This window comes from Phoca vitulina, unplaced genomic scaffold, assembly GCF_004348235.1.
Source record: "Phoca vitulina isolate PV1807 unplaced genomic scaffold, GSC_HSeal_1.0 scaffold29, whole genome shotgun sequence".
Taxonomy (NCBI): Eukaryota; Metazoa; Chordata; class Mammalia; order Carnivora; family Phocidae; genus Phoca; species Phoca vitulina.
Window position 1 is genome coordinate 2435063 of NW_022589732.1, and position 19770 is coordinate 2454832.

General features: G+C 38.4%; 1 protein-coding gene across 1 annotated transcript in view; it reads right to left on the reverse strand.

Moving 5' to 3' along the window:
- The window catches only part of ANK3 (ankyrin 3), a 511278-nt gene extending 499555 nt beyond the window's left edge, over nucleotides 1–11723 (reverse strand). The window contains exon 1 of the mRNA XM_032423844.1: nucleotides 11147–11723. Within this exon, the coding sequence (XP_032279735.1) occupies nucleotides 11147–11209 (63 nt within the window). The 5' untranslated portion in view covers nucleotides 11210–11723. The remainder of the gene's footprint in view (nucleotides 1–11146) is intronic.
- Between the last annotated feature and the right edge of the window lie 8047 nt (nucleotides 11724–19770).

Genomic DNA, 19770 nt, shown 5'->3' on the forward strand with positions numbered 1-19770 from the left:
ATTCTATGTGAAAGGTGAGAAGATTAGTAACCATTCCTTGTTTTCTTTACACTTCAATTATAAAAATACAAAACTAGAATCAAATTAGTAAATGAGGTGGCTACATTGTTAGGGACAAAATCACCTAGAGGTGTTGAATAGAAGTTGACAACTACACAGAGGAGGTTCTCTTGGGCCTCTGTCCGCTTCAGCAAACACACAGCACCACCCCAGATCTCGCCCATTACACTACCGCTTTCAAAGTATGGATTCAGTATTGTTGCTAGAAAGTGGTGTCCTAAAACCCATAAGCGTCATAGGTATCAACTGTTTGGACTACATTTCAGAGATTAGAAAATGGGAGGTTTCAGTTCAATGTCACAGTGGTAAACACAATGAACGTTTTTATATTTTCATATATATTGTCTTAAATGTCTTCAACATAATTATCAGCTGATTCTGAGTCTTATGTTCCTTCCACTACACTTCCTCTTGCTGCTGTTTTATCAGAGTTAAGAAGAAAACCCACAATGTGTTGTTCTTTCTTATATACCACCCTGTTGGTATATTCTAATATGCCAACCTGTTCCCTCATCCTAAACGGTTAAATAAAATACAAAGTGCAAGGATTTTTCGAGCACAGATACTGGAGTAAAATATCCACTACCACGCTAATAGATGAATGCTAATAATCTAAACCCTATCTGACATGTACCATTAGAAGTTAACATTACACCAATTTTTATTATTATAAGGTAGTATATTCCATAAATATGTTCCTAAATCAAAATTTCACTAGACGTAAATATGCAATTTTCTAAAACAATTCAAAAGATAATTTTTATACAGATTGTTATATTTGGAAGACAAATTTCTAATTTTTTTAATAAAGAGGAAGGAAATCAACATTACAAATAAATTTTACCATCGGGGAACAGGCTATTCTGACTTGTAAAGAGGAAAAGAGAACAAGTCATATGAAAATGATACACAAAAATTCTGATTCAGGGCGACAACGAACTTAGAGCTCTTAAATTCTGCTTTTCTTCATAGGCAGTAAGTAGCACCAAATCTAATCTTATGCTAGCAATGCTTTTAACACTAAGGACAACAACAGCTACTCTATGATGTATGCCTACTTTTGGCCAAGAGCTGCACCAGGCACTTAACATACACATACTGTTTCTAATCCTTACATTAAACCTTTACATAAGCAATATATCCTCAGTTTAAAGACTAGGAAACCAGGGCTTAGGACATTTAGGCAACCTGACAAACTTTGCATAAATATTAAGATGCAGAACAAGGATTAAACTCTGGTGTATGTGATTCCATTCTTGCTCTTGCAAAGTTATCTTCCTTGGCCAAAGCCCATGATCATAATATTTTTCGGAGAACCTCCACTTTAAAGATTACAGAAAAGCTTTAAAAGCCGAAGATAAAAGGCACATATTGACACAATAGTTTAATGCAGCTACATTAGTACCTTTACTTTCTAAAGACAAAAACTAGAATTGGCATGTTTATAATTTACATGAAGTACTATAGCATAATGCCAAAAACTTATCCCCTAAAAGACCTTTATACAGAGATGAAAGATTAGCGTTAAAAGCATTTTCAGCAGGTGGACTAAGGAGAGAAAATGTGTCATTAAATCTAAGCATTTAAAATTGCTGTTTTGTAGGTTTTACACTTTGATAATACAGAGGACCATCCATTTTTAGTTTTGTTCTAGAGATCCCCTAAAATAGCAAAAATCAGTGAAAGACAGCAAAAACTTCACAAGCACCCATGTGTTGCTCCAAGTTCCTAGCACCTCTTTCAAGCATACTCACTTAGCTGAATTCATCAAAAGTCGTATCTAACAAATTCTTAAAAGGAAAGGCTAGAATCCTGGAACCTATTATTGCTATTCTAACTTCATAAATAGTCTGTGTGTTTTTTTCTAATTTGAAGACATAAAGAACAGTTGAGGAGGATGAGCCCTGCTTGATGGATCAGAAAAGGGAACTTCAAATATCTGAAGCCAAGCTGTTTCTCGTGCTTCTCGATTTGTCCAAAACAACAGAGTGAAATAACCCACATGTGTGGCAGGAGGCTGTCCATTAAATTTCTGATAAACATCTCTATGGGGGCAGTGGGGTGGGAATCCGTAAAACCATCATTCCGGTTGGTTTTGTTTTTAAAAAGAAACTTTGAAGTTATTCATAAATATTTACTTGAACACATGATTCACTTAATTATCTGTAATTACACAGAAAATCTTTTTCATTAATATTCAGACAACCGTGGTTCCGCTTCTGTATGTAGTTTTGATGTTGCCTCTATGTGAAAGTGAATTAGACTTAAAAATGGTGGAAACGATATTTAAGATAACATGATCATGTTTCAAAGAGATGTTCCAATTTTGTAAAATGCCAAGGTAAATTACCTGGTGGTGAAATCACTGCAAGTAAAGACTAAATAAGCCAGCATCGTGAAAATAACAAAGGAAAATTACACACTGTTCCCAGACAAATTATCTAGAGGTTAAGCTTCATGTCAAGGAATTAGCTTGGTTTGCTATAATTATCATTTAATTTTTCCTTAAGTACTCACAAAACACTGACATTAAATATGACACCAATGCTCAGAATTACGAAACCTATATTGTAAGGCAAGGCATATTTCATATGCCTTATTTGCAAAAATTACTGTGCACAATCCTCAAATCAAGGTTTATCAAGTTTAGTTTCTGATGTGTGTCTTTATTTGTATTTGTAATTTATTGAGTAGACTGTGTACTAAGTGGGGGGGCAGTTATTGTTAATTAGAGGCTTAAGAGATACGGGTTTCTGTAAGTCTCTAAATTCCTTGCTGTACTTAAATCACAATGGTTAACAATGAGCAGCACTGAAGGGAAAGTGAAAAGGAGAATAAAAGTTCATCATTCTCACCAGTTCACTGGGTGCTACCCTGTGCAGGTACCATGTATCACCAGCTGACTCCCTCAGATCTTGCTCTTTACCCTTAAAACTCACAAAACATTGATTGGATTCCAGGAGGAAAAAGACATCTGAGAGCAGTGTATAGAAGTCTTCAAAGTTCAAGCCAGCTGGGAGAGTCCATTAAAGTGTTCCTTCCTTGGGACCCAAACATGACAGGGCTTTACCCCCACATAGTTCCTTCTACCTAAAATGTCCTCTCCAGAGCTGATCAAGTCCCTGTTAGGACTGAGCTCACCGATCAAGGGTCCCCACTGCGAGGTCTTCCCTGCTATCTCCCCACCGAGTTTTCAACTCCTTCCCTGGCAATAGCAGTCGCCCCCTCTCTGAAATCTAGTTTTTCTCTAGAGTAGAGGCCTCTCGTGGAATTTCCGTATTGACTTATTACTAGTACCCACTTGGTATGTTTATTGCCGGTCTTGTTCCCTGATGAATCCCTTGCACCTAGACGAGTGAGTGCTCAAAAAATGTCTGTTGAAAGAATAAAGGGTATGGTACTGAGGCGGAATCAAAATAGCTTTGCACGATTATAGTTTGGTTTAAAACACACACACACACACACACACACACACACACACACACACAGTAGAAATGCCAGAGCAACTTATCTCATGTGCTGTGAAACATGATTTAAAAGACTATGAGGGGCGCCTGGGTGGCTCAGTTGATTAAGCGACCGCCTTCGGCTTGGGTCATGATTCTGGGATCCTGGGATCGAGTCCCACATCGGGCTTCCCCTGCTCGGCAGGAAGCCTGCTTCTCCCTCTCCCACTCCCCCTGCTTGTGTTCCCTCTCTCACTGTCTCTCTCTCTATCAAATAAATAAATAAAATCTTTAAAAAAATAAAATAAAGGACTAGTGAGTTGGGAGTGAAAGATATAGGACAGCCTGCATTCAGGAAACTGCTTAACTAGGCTCTGAGTTTTACGAGCATTAAAACTTCAGAAATGATTTAGAATTTTGGTTTTCTTAAGGACACTGTTAAAGCAAGTATATCAATTGGTATCTCCAATAATATTAATGACATGCCTTATGACAGCATGTTCCTATTACTTCCCTGGTAGTGGGAGAACCAATGGATTTCAATGACCAAAGTTATACAATTCATAGGAGAATAAGAAGTTGAGAGAAGCTTCTAGATTTTAAGTTGTTAACATAGCCATGTAATAAATTACTTTATACTTACATTTATGTGTGACTGTGAGGAAAAAATGGAATGAAAAGCTTTTAAAATTAAGTTGTATAATATATACATAATTAAGTTGTATAATATACCCATAAGTGGGAATTTTTATTGAAGATGGATGACAGAGAAAGTTATTTTACATGCTAATTGTGGGAAATTAATTATCCCTCATATGATTATCATTATTTTCTCTGCAAGTAGTCACAATGCTTCAATCAAACAATAATTTACCCAAAATTTCTATCTTTTCTTCTAGAAAACATATATATACCAGTTATTTTTCATGACCTAATCAAATGGTCATGAACAACAAAAAACAAGAATTTCCTAAACAATATATTAAGACTTTTTTCTTCTTATTGATAAGTCACAATTCACTGCTTAAAAACAAACAAAACAACAACGAAAAGCCTTTATAAATATCATCTTCAAAACCACCCTGTCAAAATGTTCAGATTTATTGCCAAACAAGCTAATGTCTGTTAGATTGCACCTGGAAATAATTGAGGGACCTTTGATATGGTGCCCAGCATTACAAAACGCCACTTTATCTGGAATTGATTAAGGACAGAAACGAGCCCCTTCATCCTCACTGCAAGCTAACCTTCCGTCATGCTGGCTCATCACCAGTCCCAGCTTGGGACTCAGTGCAGATTCACAATCCATCATCTGAAGTCCCCGCAGCCAGAAAAGCTCTGGAATTCAGAACTTGTCAAATTTTAGAAAGGTATGTACCAATATTACAGGCTCATCCCCACAGTACCCCCCCAAGCAAGGAACTTTACTTCTGCAGCAAAATGTATGAAGATTCACACTAAGGTGGATAAATAAAGACTATAAATAGCTTCACATAAGGTCAGAACAGGTTTTGCTGCCAAATGAGTTCAGGTCGGGTCAGATTTTGCCGCCAAAGAAGTTAGAAAATACTTTTGGTTTTCATTTTGAATTGTGAAATGACGAGAAGGGACTGTGGACCTGTGGAGTATCAAGGCCTCCCTTTATGGGTCATGTTCAGAGTCCATGCCCCAAGCCTGCTACATATAAAATGAATTTATGTCAAGTTTCTGCTCACTTTTTTCTAACAAGGAAGAAAATCTCCAAGTAAATGTACCTCACTAAATTTGATTTTTAAAAAGTGGTATTAAATTGAGGATTTTTTTCATGAAATTCTGATATCATGAAGTAACCTCTCAGGTTCTCTTAGTTCATTCAATCTCTCTCTGCAAAAAGAAAGTTTCAAAAGTACAAAAACCTTGGGCAAAGATAACACAGAAATCTGCACACTGAAATGAGCAAACTCCAATATTAAGTTCGAGAAAATACCATTACAAATTCATTATTGGAGGAGTCAAAATTTCTGATTTGTGAATATGGATGCACAAGATACTTAAACATTTTAAGTACAAAGTTGATAGTACTTGTCAAAGTAGGAGTAACAGTCAAGAGAAAAATGATTAAGAAAATAAGAAGTATTAAAAATTTTCTACTTATGCAAGACTAAAAGAAGAAATACCTGATAATAATGCATATAATGAAATGGAAAAGGATATAAAAGCTACTCAGCATGGAGTGTACACGTTGGCCCCCAGAAGTTACAAAGCACTGGATACATGATCTTGTTCAGTGAACCATGACTCAACTCATCCCACTCATCGACGGAAGACTTCGAGAGGTTCTGTGCTTGTAGAGAAGTAGTATGCAATGTCCAAAAACACAAATGAAAATTACAGGTCAACAGAGATGCCATGTATTCAATGTGCCTACACGCCATCACCTCAGTTTAGAGGGAACTTGGTATTCAAGGCATCCTGATCAAAGACCCTGAACCAAAAAACAAACAAACTAAAATTCCAACAATGAAAACTCCAGTATTAGGAATAATGGATGAAATTCAGAAATGGACATTCCCTTGACTCTTCCTCAAAAAACATTGATATACGTTTGGATAATTTAAGCATCATGAGAGAAGAAACAAAGACAGCTCTCACACATACGGCAAGCGCATGGGAAAGAAGAATAGAAAAGAAAAAAGTTATGGGGTCCACCCTCAGAAGAAACACAAACTGTAAAAACTAACTTAAAGTAAATTATTTTGGATTCTTAAGATAGAAAAGGCAACTGAACTAAAATGGCGAAAATCCTTTACTGAAGTTCCCTAGAAAACAAGCAAACTCATTGCAATGGAACTCATTACCCAGTGGGGTCTAAATATCTAAGTATTTTTTCCAATCTGCCACCAGAAAAGAAAGAAAGAAATAAAAAGGGGGGAGAGGAGGGAGGGAGGAAGAAACGAGAAGAGAAAGAAGAGAAGAGGAAAAGGAAAGGAAAGGAAAGCAAAGCAAAGCAAAAGCAAAGGAAAGGAAAGGAAAAGAAAAAAAGGAAAAAGGAAATGAAAGGAGAAGAAAAGAAGAAAAAAAAGAAAAGTCATTGAATGAAACACGCAAGAAACGAAGTTTCTGGTAATCATCAGCAGTAAAATATATGACCTATATTCCTACCAGAATGGGATATCAGTACAAAATAAAGACCTAGCATTTCTACCAAATACTAAGGATGTTTTTCTAAAAAGCAAATCTGATTTCAATACTCATTTGCTCAAAACCTTTTGGTGAACCCCAGAAAAAAAAGAGATCCGTAGCTAAAAGTTCCTGAGTTGGCCCTTCTCTTTTTTTACATCTTTATATCTTGCAATGACACATCCCTGTCCGCTGCACTCCAACCACACAAAACAATGTTTAGATTCCTAAGCAGGAATCAGGCTGCTTCAAATGTTTCTCTCCCTTTCATCCTACACTCTATCTGGAAGGCTCTGACCCTCTTGGGGAGCACCTGGAAAACATGTTATCTTCTTAACATCAATTCAAGCATGCCTTCCTCTATCTCTCCTTTCCTAACCTCAGCCTCAGATGGAATTTCCCACCCCCTCATTCTGCCACCAATAGAACCTGAATTCACCTTTATTTGGTACCCTTACCATTTCCGGCATAGATTGGTTTATCATAGCTGGCTCTGGCCCAGTACTTTAAGGTTCTCTACTACACAGCATCTGCTGAATAACTAAATTAAGGATTTCAATCACCATCACATGTTTTATTAAGCATATTTAAGTTGGGAATCTGGACAACACAGCCTTCTCTGGATGCTCCTATGGACTGAATTGTACCCCCTCCCAAATGCATATGTTGAAGCCCTAACCCCCAATGTAATTATTTGGAGACAGGGCTCTTGGGGGGTAATCAGAGTTAAATGAGTTCATGAGGGTGCAGTGCTTACCCAACAGGATTGGTGATCTTACAAGAAGAAGGAGAGAGAGAAATCAATCTCTCCCTCCCCACCCCCACATTCACTTGCACACACCAAGGGAAGGCTATGGGAGCATACAGTGAGAAGGCAGCACTCTACAAGTCAGGAAGGGCCCTCCTTACCAGAACCCACCGAGTGGGCACTCTGAGCTCGGACTTGCATTCTCCACAACACTGAGAAAATAAATTTCTGTTATTTAAACCGTGCAGTCTATGGTATTTTGTTATGACAGCTTAAGCTGATGAAATCTGGATGCTAAATAAATAAAATCACTGAATGACACTTTTCACACTTACTCTTTGGTGGCTGACTAAGCTAAGTACTTCTGGCCTTCAGTATAATATTATGTGGGTAATATGGCCTCATCTGTCATGTCTTCTTTAGAATCAGCCAATCTATAGCAAGTTTGAAATTCTATCATGACAACCACTTTGAATTTAGGTGTTGTCATTTTTAAAATCTCTTTTGAAAATATGGCTCTACTGATTATTTTTATTTTACTCTCATAATATCCCTGATAGTTGTGTCAGACACATGAATCCCATTTTATAGATAAAGAGTTTGATTGCTCTATCCAAGACATCAGGTTAGAAGCAGGGCTATATATGAACTCAGGTCTCCTGACTTTCAGTAAATCCTTCTCTTGTAATCAGCATAAGGAGAGATAAATAGCTACGGGATATGGATACACACACACACACACGCACGCACACACATTCCCTTTTCACATTCAGAACAAAATATAGAAATTATTAGAAAAAAACATTTCCTAACATGAGTTTGAATCCTTATATTCCTGAGAAAAAAAGAAAACACTTGCTATGTGCTAATAAAGGAAGAATATAATGATTCCATTACATTTATCTCACTGACTCCAATATTAAATATGTCTCATGAGACACTTTATACCCAAATGCCCTAAGCATGTGATCTGTTCTGAAAACACTCAACAACAACACATAATTTTTAAGGCCATTTTGAGACATATTCCTATACAAAAAGGATTTCACACTAAATTTTATATTAAAATAATTCCATAAGTAACTAGGAAATATTTCAAACATTTGAGGAGCTTGTTGCAACAGAATTTTGGCAGTTTGCATATATTTCCCACCTGAAATGCTTTCATTTGACCACACCCACCAATGCTGCAGTGTAGGTCATCTAGAACACCCAGAGACCTTCTAGAATATTTGGCTCAGAAGGAAATGGAATACATACACACACACACACACACATGCCTGCATGTATGCATGTGTGTGTGTGTGTATATACACATACATCCTTTTTAAGAAAACAAAAACTAGTATATTTTTATCCAGAAAATGTTGGGAGAAAAGGCCTGTTCATTTAAAAGATACCTCCTACTTGATATGTATCTGCTCTAATACTGAACATTCTTGGTGAACTCTGGTCAGTAAATGAGAGAGTATTTCAGTGGGACATTTATTTAGTGTCAGCTGCATATAAGGAACATGCTGACTGCCTCCTGAGGTGAATACCAGGAGGTTCTATGTGGACAAGAGAACAGAACAGGTACACGATAACTTGAAAAAGCAGCAGAATGTGTTACGTGTCCTGACAGTGTAAGGTACTTGTCAGTCCAGAAGACTGACTGACTTCTAAGTAGGGTGAATTGACAGATTTCAGGGAGAAGGCAAGATCTGACTTGTACCCCAAGTGGGTTGGCACAGAAATGCTTTCTCCACGGACAAAGGACAAGCATCAGAAGAAGTGGATTGATTCAAGGGCTGGTAAGACCTCCAGTTTGGATGGAGTCAAATATTAATGAAGTAAATGGTGAAGGGGAAAAAAGCCTGGGAGGTGCAGGTGCAGATCAGACTGGGAAGGGCCTCAAGCTCTGTAGTCAGGAATCTAGACTTCACTAAACAGGCTGGAGGGAGTTTGGAAGGTCCTGGGGCACAGTGGGATGATGAAGGCTTCATAAAGAGTACCCACAGCCCCCAGGAGAGGGTAGCATGTACAGGAGAAGGAATCAAAGCAACTGACTTCATACTGTCTCTGAGAAGGATAACCTTAGATGAGGAGAAGTGGAACACAGCTGGGAAAATTTCAAGGAAGAGAGAAAAAATGCCCACGTTAAAGGATTCCACATAAAAGCTCAATGATTTACCATGGACCCAGCCACTGCTCACTTTAATCTGGATTGCACTGTCGTGATTCATGATGTCTGTCTGGGCTCTCCGTGACATTCCGCGTTCAGAATCATGGTGGAGCCTGTCAGACACTTAAGGCCATATCTCATAAACAGGAGCCAAGCTGAGAGCTTTCCTTGAGACCAGCACCGCAATGCCAGGCATTAAACAAATCATTTGTGCTGTGCAGCTGTGACCTGCTCCCTTGGGAAATCAGAACAGCACCTTTGCAACATCATCAGCCCCTGCTGACACAACGTACCAGAAGTCAAGGCTGACTTAAAGCCAGTCTGCACAGCCTCACTGTCTACAGGATGTTGAACCACTGCCCTAGAATATGGCACATTCATAATCATGTCCTCAGGGTAGTCTGCTGATAGCAGCCCCTTTAAGAACACCATATCCAAATGAATCTTTTCATAAATAATAAACAGATTGTGAAAAAAATTTTACGTGCTGACAATTCAACGAGGAGTTGCAATCTTTATCTTCTCTACTATAGCCATCCATTCTCTATGGATCCATTGGCTGAGCATACATTACATTGGGTCAAGGAAGCATTTTAAAGAGTCATTATTATATACACTAGTAATTAATATATAGTATCTGAAGATTTTGATTGTAGATAAAAAAAAAACAGAGTACACATTTTCCTTAAAAGAGCTATGAACTATAATCCTATTTTAGGGATTTGTTTTTCTTTGTTACAGATACACAACTGGCTTTTCCATTGGTGGCACACCCTATGGAAGCCCATTTATTAACCACAATGGATCAAGAGAAAATGCCAGAGCTAGGGAATCACCTCCCCCACTCCCCCACCCCCAATTTCAAAATGCACCAGAAAGTTAGGAGCACATTTTAAGATATCCACATTTGAGACAACCAAAATGAATCTACAGGTTTACAATAATCATCTATTGATATTTGCAAGATTCCTCGCTTCACATGGAAAACAAAATTAATGTTATAAATTACAGTGGACAAATGAGGCATACGGCTGTACAAGTGCAGAGTCTGCTGCAAACTGAGATTTGTCCGCCATAAACTGATCAATAATTAAAATGGAGTTCACCTCCATGCTGTAATTTTAAAGTGTAACTACAGGTTTCCCTAAGTTTGCCTGAAATCTGTGTTAAAGCTAAACATCTATACCATAATAATATTCATTAGTAATTGTACCCTGTTGATTAACAAGCATTCTGGAAAATGTAAGGGGGAAAAAAAAAAACACACCCACCCACATAATTAGGACATGTGTTTACTTAATAATCCTGAATATCACTATGAAAAACACACCACTTCAGTGAAATCTAAATGACTATATTTAACCGTTTAAATATTTTAGCAGTGTATCCGAGCTGTGATGTTTTTCTCCAACACAGAACACACCCATTATTAATAGACCAGAAAAACAAAAGCAATCTGATTCTAGCAGCTTCTTAAAATCCAATCTCTTAAAAAATCCAGCCTGAAGATCACTTCCTCCCCAGAGCCAGAGAACAATACAGAGAACATGTTGCTTATTCATTTCTTACCTTTTTTCCTTTCCTTTTCCTATGAGCAGGTTTTGCATTTTTCTCCTTTGGCTCTTCACTCATCTTTCCTTTAAATCAGGTGAGCTTATACAAGACAAGAGATCACCGCCAGTATTCCAACATCCAAAACCACGACAAAGAGTCAAAGCCTTGAGACCAAAGTCCATTTACGGGTGCTCCCCAGGCAGGCGGCGGCCGCTTCCACCCAGCCCTCGCTGCTGGGAATGTGGCACTGCTCAGCTCTCCTCAGGAAGAAACGGGTGTTCTCTACATCCAACAGTCAATTATCCTTACAATGAAAATCAATATTTTAGCCTCTCATTTTTGACTAATCATTACCCTGAGATAAAATCTTGACAACACTTTGTTGCTTATTCCTCCACAGTGATCCCAGCCTGTAAATGGTGAGCGAGAGAATGAGAGAGGGAGACACACACACACACACACACACACCCTCACACATACAGAAATAAGCTACAGACTGCTGACAAGTCTCCCGAAGCCTTCCCTGAGGCTGATTTGCTGCTTCTCACAGGCTGGGAAGCCGAATGTAAATTGCTCGGAGTGCTGCTAGCCTCCCATTCGAACACATGTGTTGAATGCATCAGGGCATACCAGCAGAGGAGGAGGCGGTCCAGGCAGTGATAAAAGATCAGGTTACTGGTTCGCAAAAAAAACACTCAATGATTCACACCATAAAAGAGATCTACTACTACCAGAGAAACCAAAGGTTACACTTTCTCCATGATTACTTTTCTTTTTTTAATGTGATCAGCAAATGGATGGGCAAATTGCCAGTCTTCAGCTAAAGATTTCTGATGAAGGGCTAATTACAGAACGCCCCATACCTAATGTGCCATCATTCTTATTTAATCATTGTTTTCCTGCCATGAATCTACCAACCAACCAACACTAGAAGCCGTCCAGAATATTCAGGAAATATGAAGATCAAGGCTGCTGTCTACTAACCTTTAGGGCAGTGTTGCTTTCAGATCACATTACACACTCCATGCTGCACACCATCCTAACCTGAGGCTACAGGGTGTTTTCTGGGTACCTGGGGGGGGGGGGGCTTCACATCTGAGTGGAAACCCCCTTTCCCTGCTCTCCATCCATTTAAACATAGACGAATTACCAGCAGAAACTATCACGTAAGCATCTCTTTGAAGAGTGCCAGTTACATTCTGATTCAGGAAGGAACAAAGTTCTGAGCCACCACGGGCCACCACTAAGATTGAAACAGGTCTCTCAAAGCAGGTAACTTACAGGTGTAGGGTAAAGACAGGAAGAGTGGACAGGGGAGGAGGAGATGGACAGCAGGGTCAGAGCCATCCTTAGGGGTCCAGGAGCCAGGAATCAATCATTTCCTTGCTCACTCTAACATTTTTATTCAGGAGAAATTGGATTAACATTAACATCTTCATTCATAAGAAATTGGATTAAAATGATATAAAGCACAGCATTGGAGGGAAAAACACATCACAAGGGCTAATTTTCAGTGTTGTGTGGGGGAAGATTTAGCGATGGTTTGAGGAAATGATGCTAAAATATCAAACCAAAAGGGCAGATATTTATACCAAAATATTCCCCATTCTTTACCTATAGAAAGGGGGTTTGTGTTTATGTACAACCAACATTCCTTCTGCCACACCTCGAACCACCAGTCCCCCAGAAAACCTAATTGTGAGGGGTGCTTGAGATGGCCCCCCATGGCCATGCAGGCGGGGGACAGGGGTGCAAATGACCCTTCCAAAAGCTACATGAATTTTATAAACTGTGGGTTAGCTAATGGAGCTACTTTTTCACTGTGAGGTTTCACATTATTTAAACACAATAATACACATCTTGGTAAGTCTAGTGTGGCCAGAATCCTGAATGGTGTCAGGCATTTAACCCCATTTGCAAGTTTTTTCTCAGACTTTGAACTGCTACCTCTCCCCACTTTCTGCTGCCATTTCTCAACATCCTTGTTATCACACAATAAAAGGTCAAAAATCTTATTACAGCAGAATAAGCCTTTCGAACTTCTTCCCTGATTCTACCCTTCCTCATCTTCAAAACACAGGGAAATCCATGGACCTGGCAGTTCCTTACTGCCTCTATCCTTCATATACTTTAATTGGATAAGCCTAGGCTTGTTACTTGCGGACCTTTTGAGGGACAAGGGTGAGGTGGGTGCTTTATGCAAATTCTGTATAAACTAAAGAATGTAAGCAGGTGGACTAAAATCAGACTATCTAAATCTTTGCATTTTTCACTAGTTAAGCAACAGAGATAATGCATCCATTTATAGTAAAATCCTGACATTTTGATTCCTACTATCTAAAGAACTACTGAGTTGAATCCCCTTCCAGAAAAGTCTTTGTCACTAATTATTTACCTAGTATCCAGAGTAGAGCTCTTTAAAAAAAAAAAAAAAAATCAAAGGTATACAGAAATTGAGACTACATTTCGTCTATTTGTGGAAAAACTTACAAATTATATCAAATATATAAAATCAAACTAACATGAATATTTCTGGCCAAGTAAATAGCACAAGAATGTGTTTGGGGAAAATGCCATTATAATAACTTTTTGAGACTATAAAAGTATGTTTAAATTTGATGAAAAATTTAGGAAATTGCTTAATTAAACTGGAACTGACAGGAGAGAATGAGGTGGTGAGTGATGATAATCGCCCATTTCTTTGATAAAGCATGATCTTGACTCTTCACTTATATATTTGATGCTCATGTTACAAGCTAAAGTGCTCTCTGCTGGTTAGATGGAAAAAAACAGGACTTTTAAAGATAAAATTATATAGCAAAATTCTACAAAAGATCATTTTAGGAAGGAATTATCCTTATAGATAAGGAATTCATAAATCTGAATCATTTTTCCAGATGTCACACTGTATAATCAAATCTGATAGAAAGCCCAGTTTCAAAAATTAACTTTAAAATATGCAAAATTGTATACTTAAGTAACAAACTGTATTAAGCTACAGTTTAATAATAATAGTATGTGATGTATAACATGTTTTATGTTCATTTTCTGGAACCCGGTAAGTTCTAGACCTTTTAGAAGGAACAAATCTCTAAAAATCTGTAAGGCAAAAAGAGTTTCTGTGTTAAAATTAAGCCCTTAAAACATCACAAAATCAATAGTAATTTAATTCCTCACAATGTGAAACATATTTCACTTTGTAAAATCAGATAAATTTCATTTAAAGGTTGAAAAATTAAAACAACTTAGATGTAGAAAATAGAAAAATTGTTCCTTATTATTGTTTAATGGTCTTGCCTACACTTGTACTCTAGAAATATGCATTCACAGAAATACTGATTGTTCTTAATAAGCCTAAAGGTGTACCAATGCACATTAAATTAAAATTGCTCTGGGTAAAAGAGTAATTTGATTGATCTAAAAACAGTCTAGGCATGATTCCTTGTTCCAAAAATGTTAAATGTTAACTACTTTCTGATGGTAATCTCTTTTTCATCCAAATTATAAAATTCCCCTAACCCTTTAGGAAATTAAATTTAGCCTAAGAAAAAATTATAAGCTAAATACACTGAAATTATCAACTTGGAAACAAAGCTCTCTGTCAGATTACCGAAGAGGACAGCATAACTGGATTGCAATGCGCCCAAACATGACCCCACAGAACTGCCTGCCTAATTAGAGTTTCCTCCAGATAGAAATGATCCTAAACTAGTTGATACAGATCTACTGAGACAGTTCTATTTTTAAATTAAATAACTCGCATAAGAGGACAACAACCAGGGCCAAGTTAAGTCTCGTAGAACAGATCTATTTTTAAAATGAAAGTGGCTTACCATGGGAGAAATCGTGGGGCAGGGGTTACCAGGAAGCAAATGTTTTATGCTATATTCTGCATAGAATTCACTTGAACACACTAACACTGATATAATTTCTTGGCTAAAATTAAAGTGCATCAAATTAAAAGTAAAAAATGAAACTTCCCACTTAAGTCCAGCAGAAATACCTATATGCAGAGACCAATTTTATTTTTAAGGCTGGGACATCATGTACTTACTGTAAGTCACACTGCTGGTTGGCAAGCTAAAGTAGTTGCTACATCTTACCAACAGCACTCCCTTGATACCATTCGTTCGTCCTCGATGGTTACAATGCTTTTAAAGTTAAAGACAAAACTACAGGGAAATAAGCTATTTTCTGAAAATCCTAGGATCTTTAGACCTGAGGGAAACGTGGTGGTGATGTTCTCTCTTGACCCACCTGTGGCCCTGACACGTCTTCCCTGAGGGTCACTCAGCCAGTAAGAGCAGGACTGGGACCACCAGCAGTTCCACCGACTGCTCCACGGAAGGGCTTTCTTTCCACTGCCAGTACCTCCCAGAGAGGGTAAAGTGGCCCCACGGTGAGATCTGAGATCATCTTCAGTGGTAAGCAAATGTGCCTTCAATAGTCATGCATGTACTTTAAATTAAAAAACAAAACACGTGACTAGGTTTCCTTGGAAGCTTCACTGTGAGGCTCTGGTATTTACCTTGCCCTATTTGGGGTGAGTGCCCAGAGGGAAGAAACAGGAGAAAGAGTATGACAGAAATAGGTGATCACTTCATAAGCCAAACTGGTCACTCTCTTTCCCAAAGATTTGGGGTTGCCTCAGGCTAATTTTGGGCTGAGGTGCTCCCACCATGATCACCACTGCCTCATCCTTCCGCACGCCCGCCACCTCAAGTGATGTGCTAGAGCCCCCTGAACTTCTGGGATATCCCTAGTGATGATTTACAAATATAAGAAGTATCACAGTGCAATTTTATGTATCAAAACTATTACGTTTTACACAATGTCTTGATATTTCTAATGTGAGTGAAAACATCTGAAGGAACACACTCGCTGCATTTAAGCCACTAGGCTTTGAGTCTTCGTATCGAACAATGACACACAGTGACATCCCTACATTTGCTCAGAGCAGTGGAACATTCAGGCAGGTGTGGGCATGAGGTAAAGGAGAATGAGAGAGTGAACTGAGTCTCAGTTTTCAGCCCCTTCTCAACTACCACCATGATTTCTGCCATATCCAACAGCCATCTGTATTACTCATTGGTGCTTTTTTTTGTTCAAATAAAATTCTTTAAACCTAGCTTTGCTTGAAGCAACATTATCTGCAAAATTGTAATTTTGATATACTAGTTCCATTTCTGACAATACATCAGAACCCTTCAGGCAGGTCCAGAGCAGGAATAGCCTGTTTTGTTCTGGGTGTTCTTTCTTTCCTGATTATTTAGCCCTGTGCCCATTAAAATATAATGATATAATCAAAGTGGATTAGTAAAACAGGGGGAGACAGAATGTTCCAAAAAGACAGAGCCTATAAATGAGTGGTTTGGATTTTGTTTGTTTTCTTCCCTGAAACTCTGCATTTTCATTGGTGTGATTTTCTGAGCAGGGCAACCTCCTTGCACTAGGCTAACAATTCTCTTTGGAGGCCTGGTAGTGTTTACACGCCAGGTATCCATCCTTTTGGGAGGTGAGGACTGATGAGTCATTCCTGTGATCTTCCCTAAAACCACGTGTTTTATTTAATAACAACAGAGATTCTAAATGATTTTAAAACAACCATGGTGACAGTCTAAAGAAATTCCCTTGCTTTGTAAAAGATAATCCCTAGCAATGCTAATACTACAATGATTAAGAACTACGGATGTTTATGTTTGGGTCCACACCCAAATGGGGTCAGAGGTTCTGCCAGGTTTTCTTTCATCGCTGGGGAAAGTCTATGCAAAAGATGACCAGATACAGCTCTAGGGGTGTCCTTCCCCATCAAATGTCCACCTAAGACTGCTTCTCACTCTTCACATTCCAAACAACATAGTAATATGGAGACGCTTATTCTTTCAATGGCTGAAATAAAAGGGATTAGAAAAAAATTTTGATTTTTAGAAACTCTCACTTAAGCAATATCTCATGGTATCTTAAAAGCTTTTACTAATATTAATGCTGCCTTAACTAAAGCTATCATGATACAGTGACATCTATGTCTACACCTGCTACTTGGTATTTCATTTTGCTTAATAATTGTTGGCACAAATGCTTGAAATCATTTTTTCACAGAATAAGAGAAGGAATGGGTTTGAGAGACTTTTCTAGCAGCAAAAGCTAAAAAAAAAATAAATAAAGGAGGAACTACAAAAAAGAGGGATTGGTTACCGAAGCAGAGAATCTGTGAAATGAAGATGAAGACTGCTGTCCTAGGAGCCTCCCGCTCACCTCTACGCACACGTGTGAAACCAGGACGTCGCCTCACTTAACCACATGGTCCAAGATGATGTTGGGACTAACGCCAGGCCAGGGCTCCAGCCAATGACGTTTTCATCATGTCATAGGGGGCTAATCCTCAGACTAGTTACAAGCATTACAAAGTTAAGGTAATATCTTTAATTTTACAGTAAGTGTATATCAAATGCCACCCAGTACTCTGAATACATCATGGTCCTTGGCCCATATTCCCCCAACCAAATAAGTGAAAACACAAACTCCTCTTGAAGTGAAGGATTCCAGGACAATGTCAATGCTTTTATAAACATCCTTAAATTATTTTTATTATTGATACTTTTGACACAAAATTATGAAATTATGCCTCTAATTTTATTTTTTAATTTTTTTTTAAGATTTTATTTATTTATTTGTCAGAGAGAAAGGGAGAGAGAGAGAGAGAGAACAAGCAGGGGGAGCAGCAGGCAGAGGGAGAAGCACGCTTCCCGCTGAGCAGGGAGCCCAATGCAGGGCTCGATTCCCGGACCCCTGGATGATGACCTGAGCTGAAGGCAGATGCTTAACGACTGAGCCACCCAGGCATCCCTATGCCTCTAATTTTAAATGATTTATGCATTTAAGACAGTCTAAGATGGCTTAGAAAATCACCTCAGGATAAGCAGTAAGAGAAACACTCACCCAGAGCTTGTCATTCAGTATCAATCGAAACATTCCTCAACAATGTACAAACATGCGTGTTTATGGACACCTTTGCCAACGTAACCTAGCATCGGTCTTTTATAATATTTGCCAAACTGACAAGAGAAAAATATTATCATTCTGGGTTGTAATTTGCATTTCTTTGGTAGAAAAGTTGACTCTCTTTACATTTACTAATCGCTGTCATTTCTTATTCTGTGAATTTTATTTTTGTGACGGTACTCAAGTCTATTAGGATAATCAGTGAAGGGGAGCTTATTTCTAGGCCTGAGAATCCGAGAACTAAGAGACGCACAGCCTCTACTCTAATCAAAATGAGAAATGAGGACACGACTAGGAACCCACAACTGCTATCTAAATCAGTTTCTAAGAAGTCCTGTTTGATGACAGCCAGTAGTCACACACACACACACACACACACACACACACACACACACACATTTTCTGGCACGCCATCTTTAGTTAACTCGAAGCCAGCCCTGCAATAACAAACATGTCCAAATTCTGCTCCTGCCTCACCCTTGCTACAAAAGATTTTTTAAAAAACAAGAATTTTTCCATGTAAATTAAGGTCAGCTTGATATAACTAATCATTATAGTAAGATTCTATATTAAAATGTAATTATTCTCTAGGATTATTCACTATAACAGCTTACAAAGTTACTAAGAAAGTCCTCCAAACAATTAACCCAAGTATGTAGGCAATCTTCATTACTCAACTCTTGTAACAGAGTCTGTAAAAAAAATTTTTACAAAAGGAAATTTAACATTTACACTTAGAATGTAAATGCTAAAGATATGTTCAACCCTCCAGAAACTGAAAACCTCCCCAAATAAATGCACAGAACACCTTCACAAGGAATCTGGTCTACACCATCTGACCAGGTCTTTTTTAGGCTTGAAGGATAGAAAAAATTCCCAAAGAAATGAACTCCAGGCTTCCCTTCTCTACCTATGTGGGAGTAGACAGAGTACAGGCAGGCCTCGTTTTATTGCCCTTCACTTTTTTGAGCTTTGTAAATATTGCATTTCTTACAAATTGAAGGTCTGTGGCAACCATGTCTTGAGCAAGTCTGTCGAAGCCATTTTTCCAACAGCATTTGCTCATTTCGTGTGTCTGGGTCCCATTTTGGTAATTCTTACAGTATTTCTAACTTTTTCATTATTATTATATTTGTTATGGTGCTCTGTGATCAGTGATCTTTGCGGTGACTATTGTAATTATTTTGAGGTGCCACAAACCACACTCCTGTAACGTACCAACCTTAACTGATAAATGTGTGTGTTCTGACGGCTATGCTGATTGGCTGTTCTCCCATCCTATTCCCTCTCCTCAGGCTTCCCTTTCTTCTGAGACACAACAATATTGATATGAGGCCAATTATAAACTCTAAAATGGCCCCTAAGTGTTCAAAGGAAAAGAAGAACTGCATGTCTCTCACTTTAAATCCAAAACTAGAAACGATTAAGCTTAGTAAGAAGATAGAACAAAAGCCAACATAAGCCAAAAGCTAGGCTTCTTATGCCAAAGAGCCATGTTGTGAATGCAAAGGAAAAGTTCTTGAAGGAAATTAAAAGTGCTACTCCAGTGAACACATGAATGATAGGGAAGTGAAACACCCAGGGTCCTGGGATCGAGCCCTGCATGGGGCTCCCTGCTCAGCGGGGAGTCTGCTTCT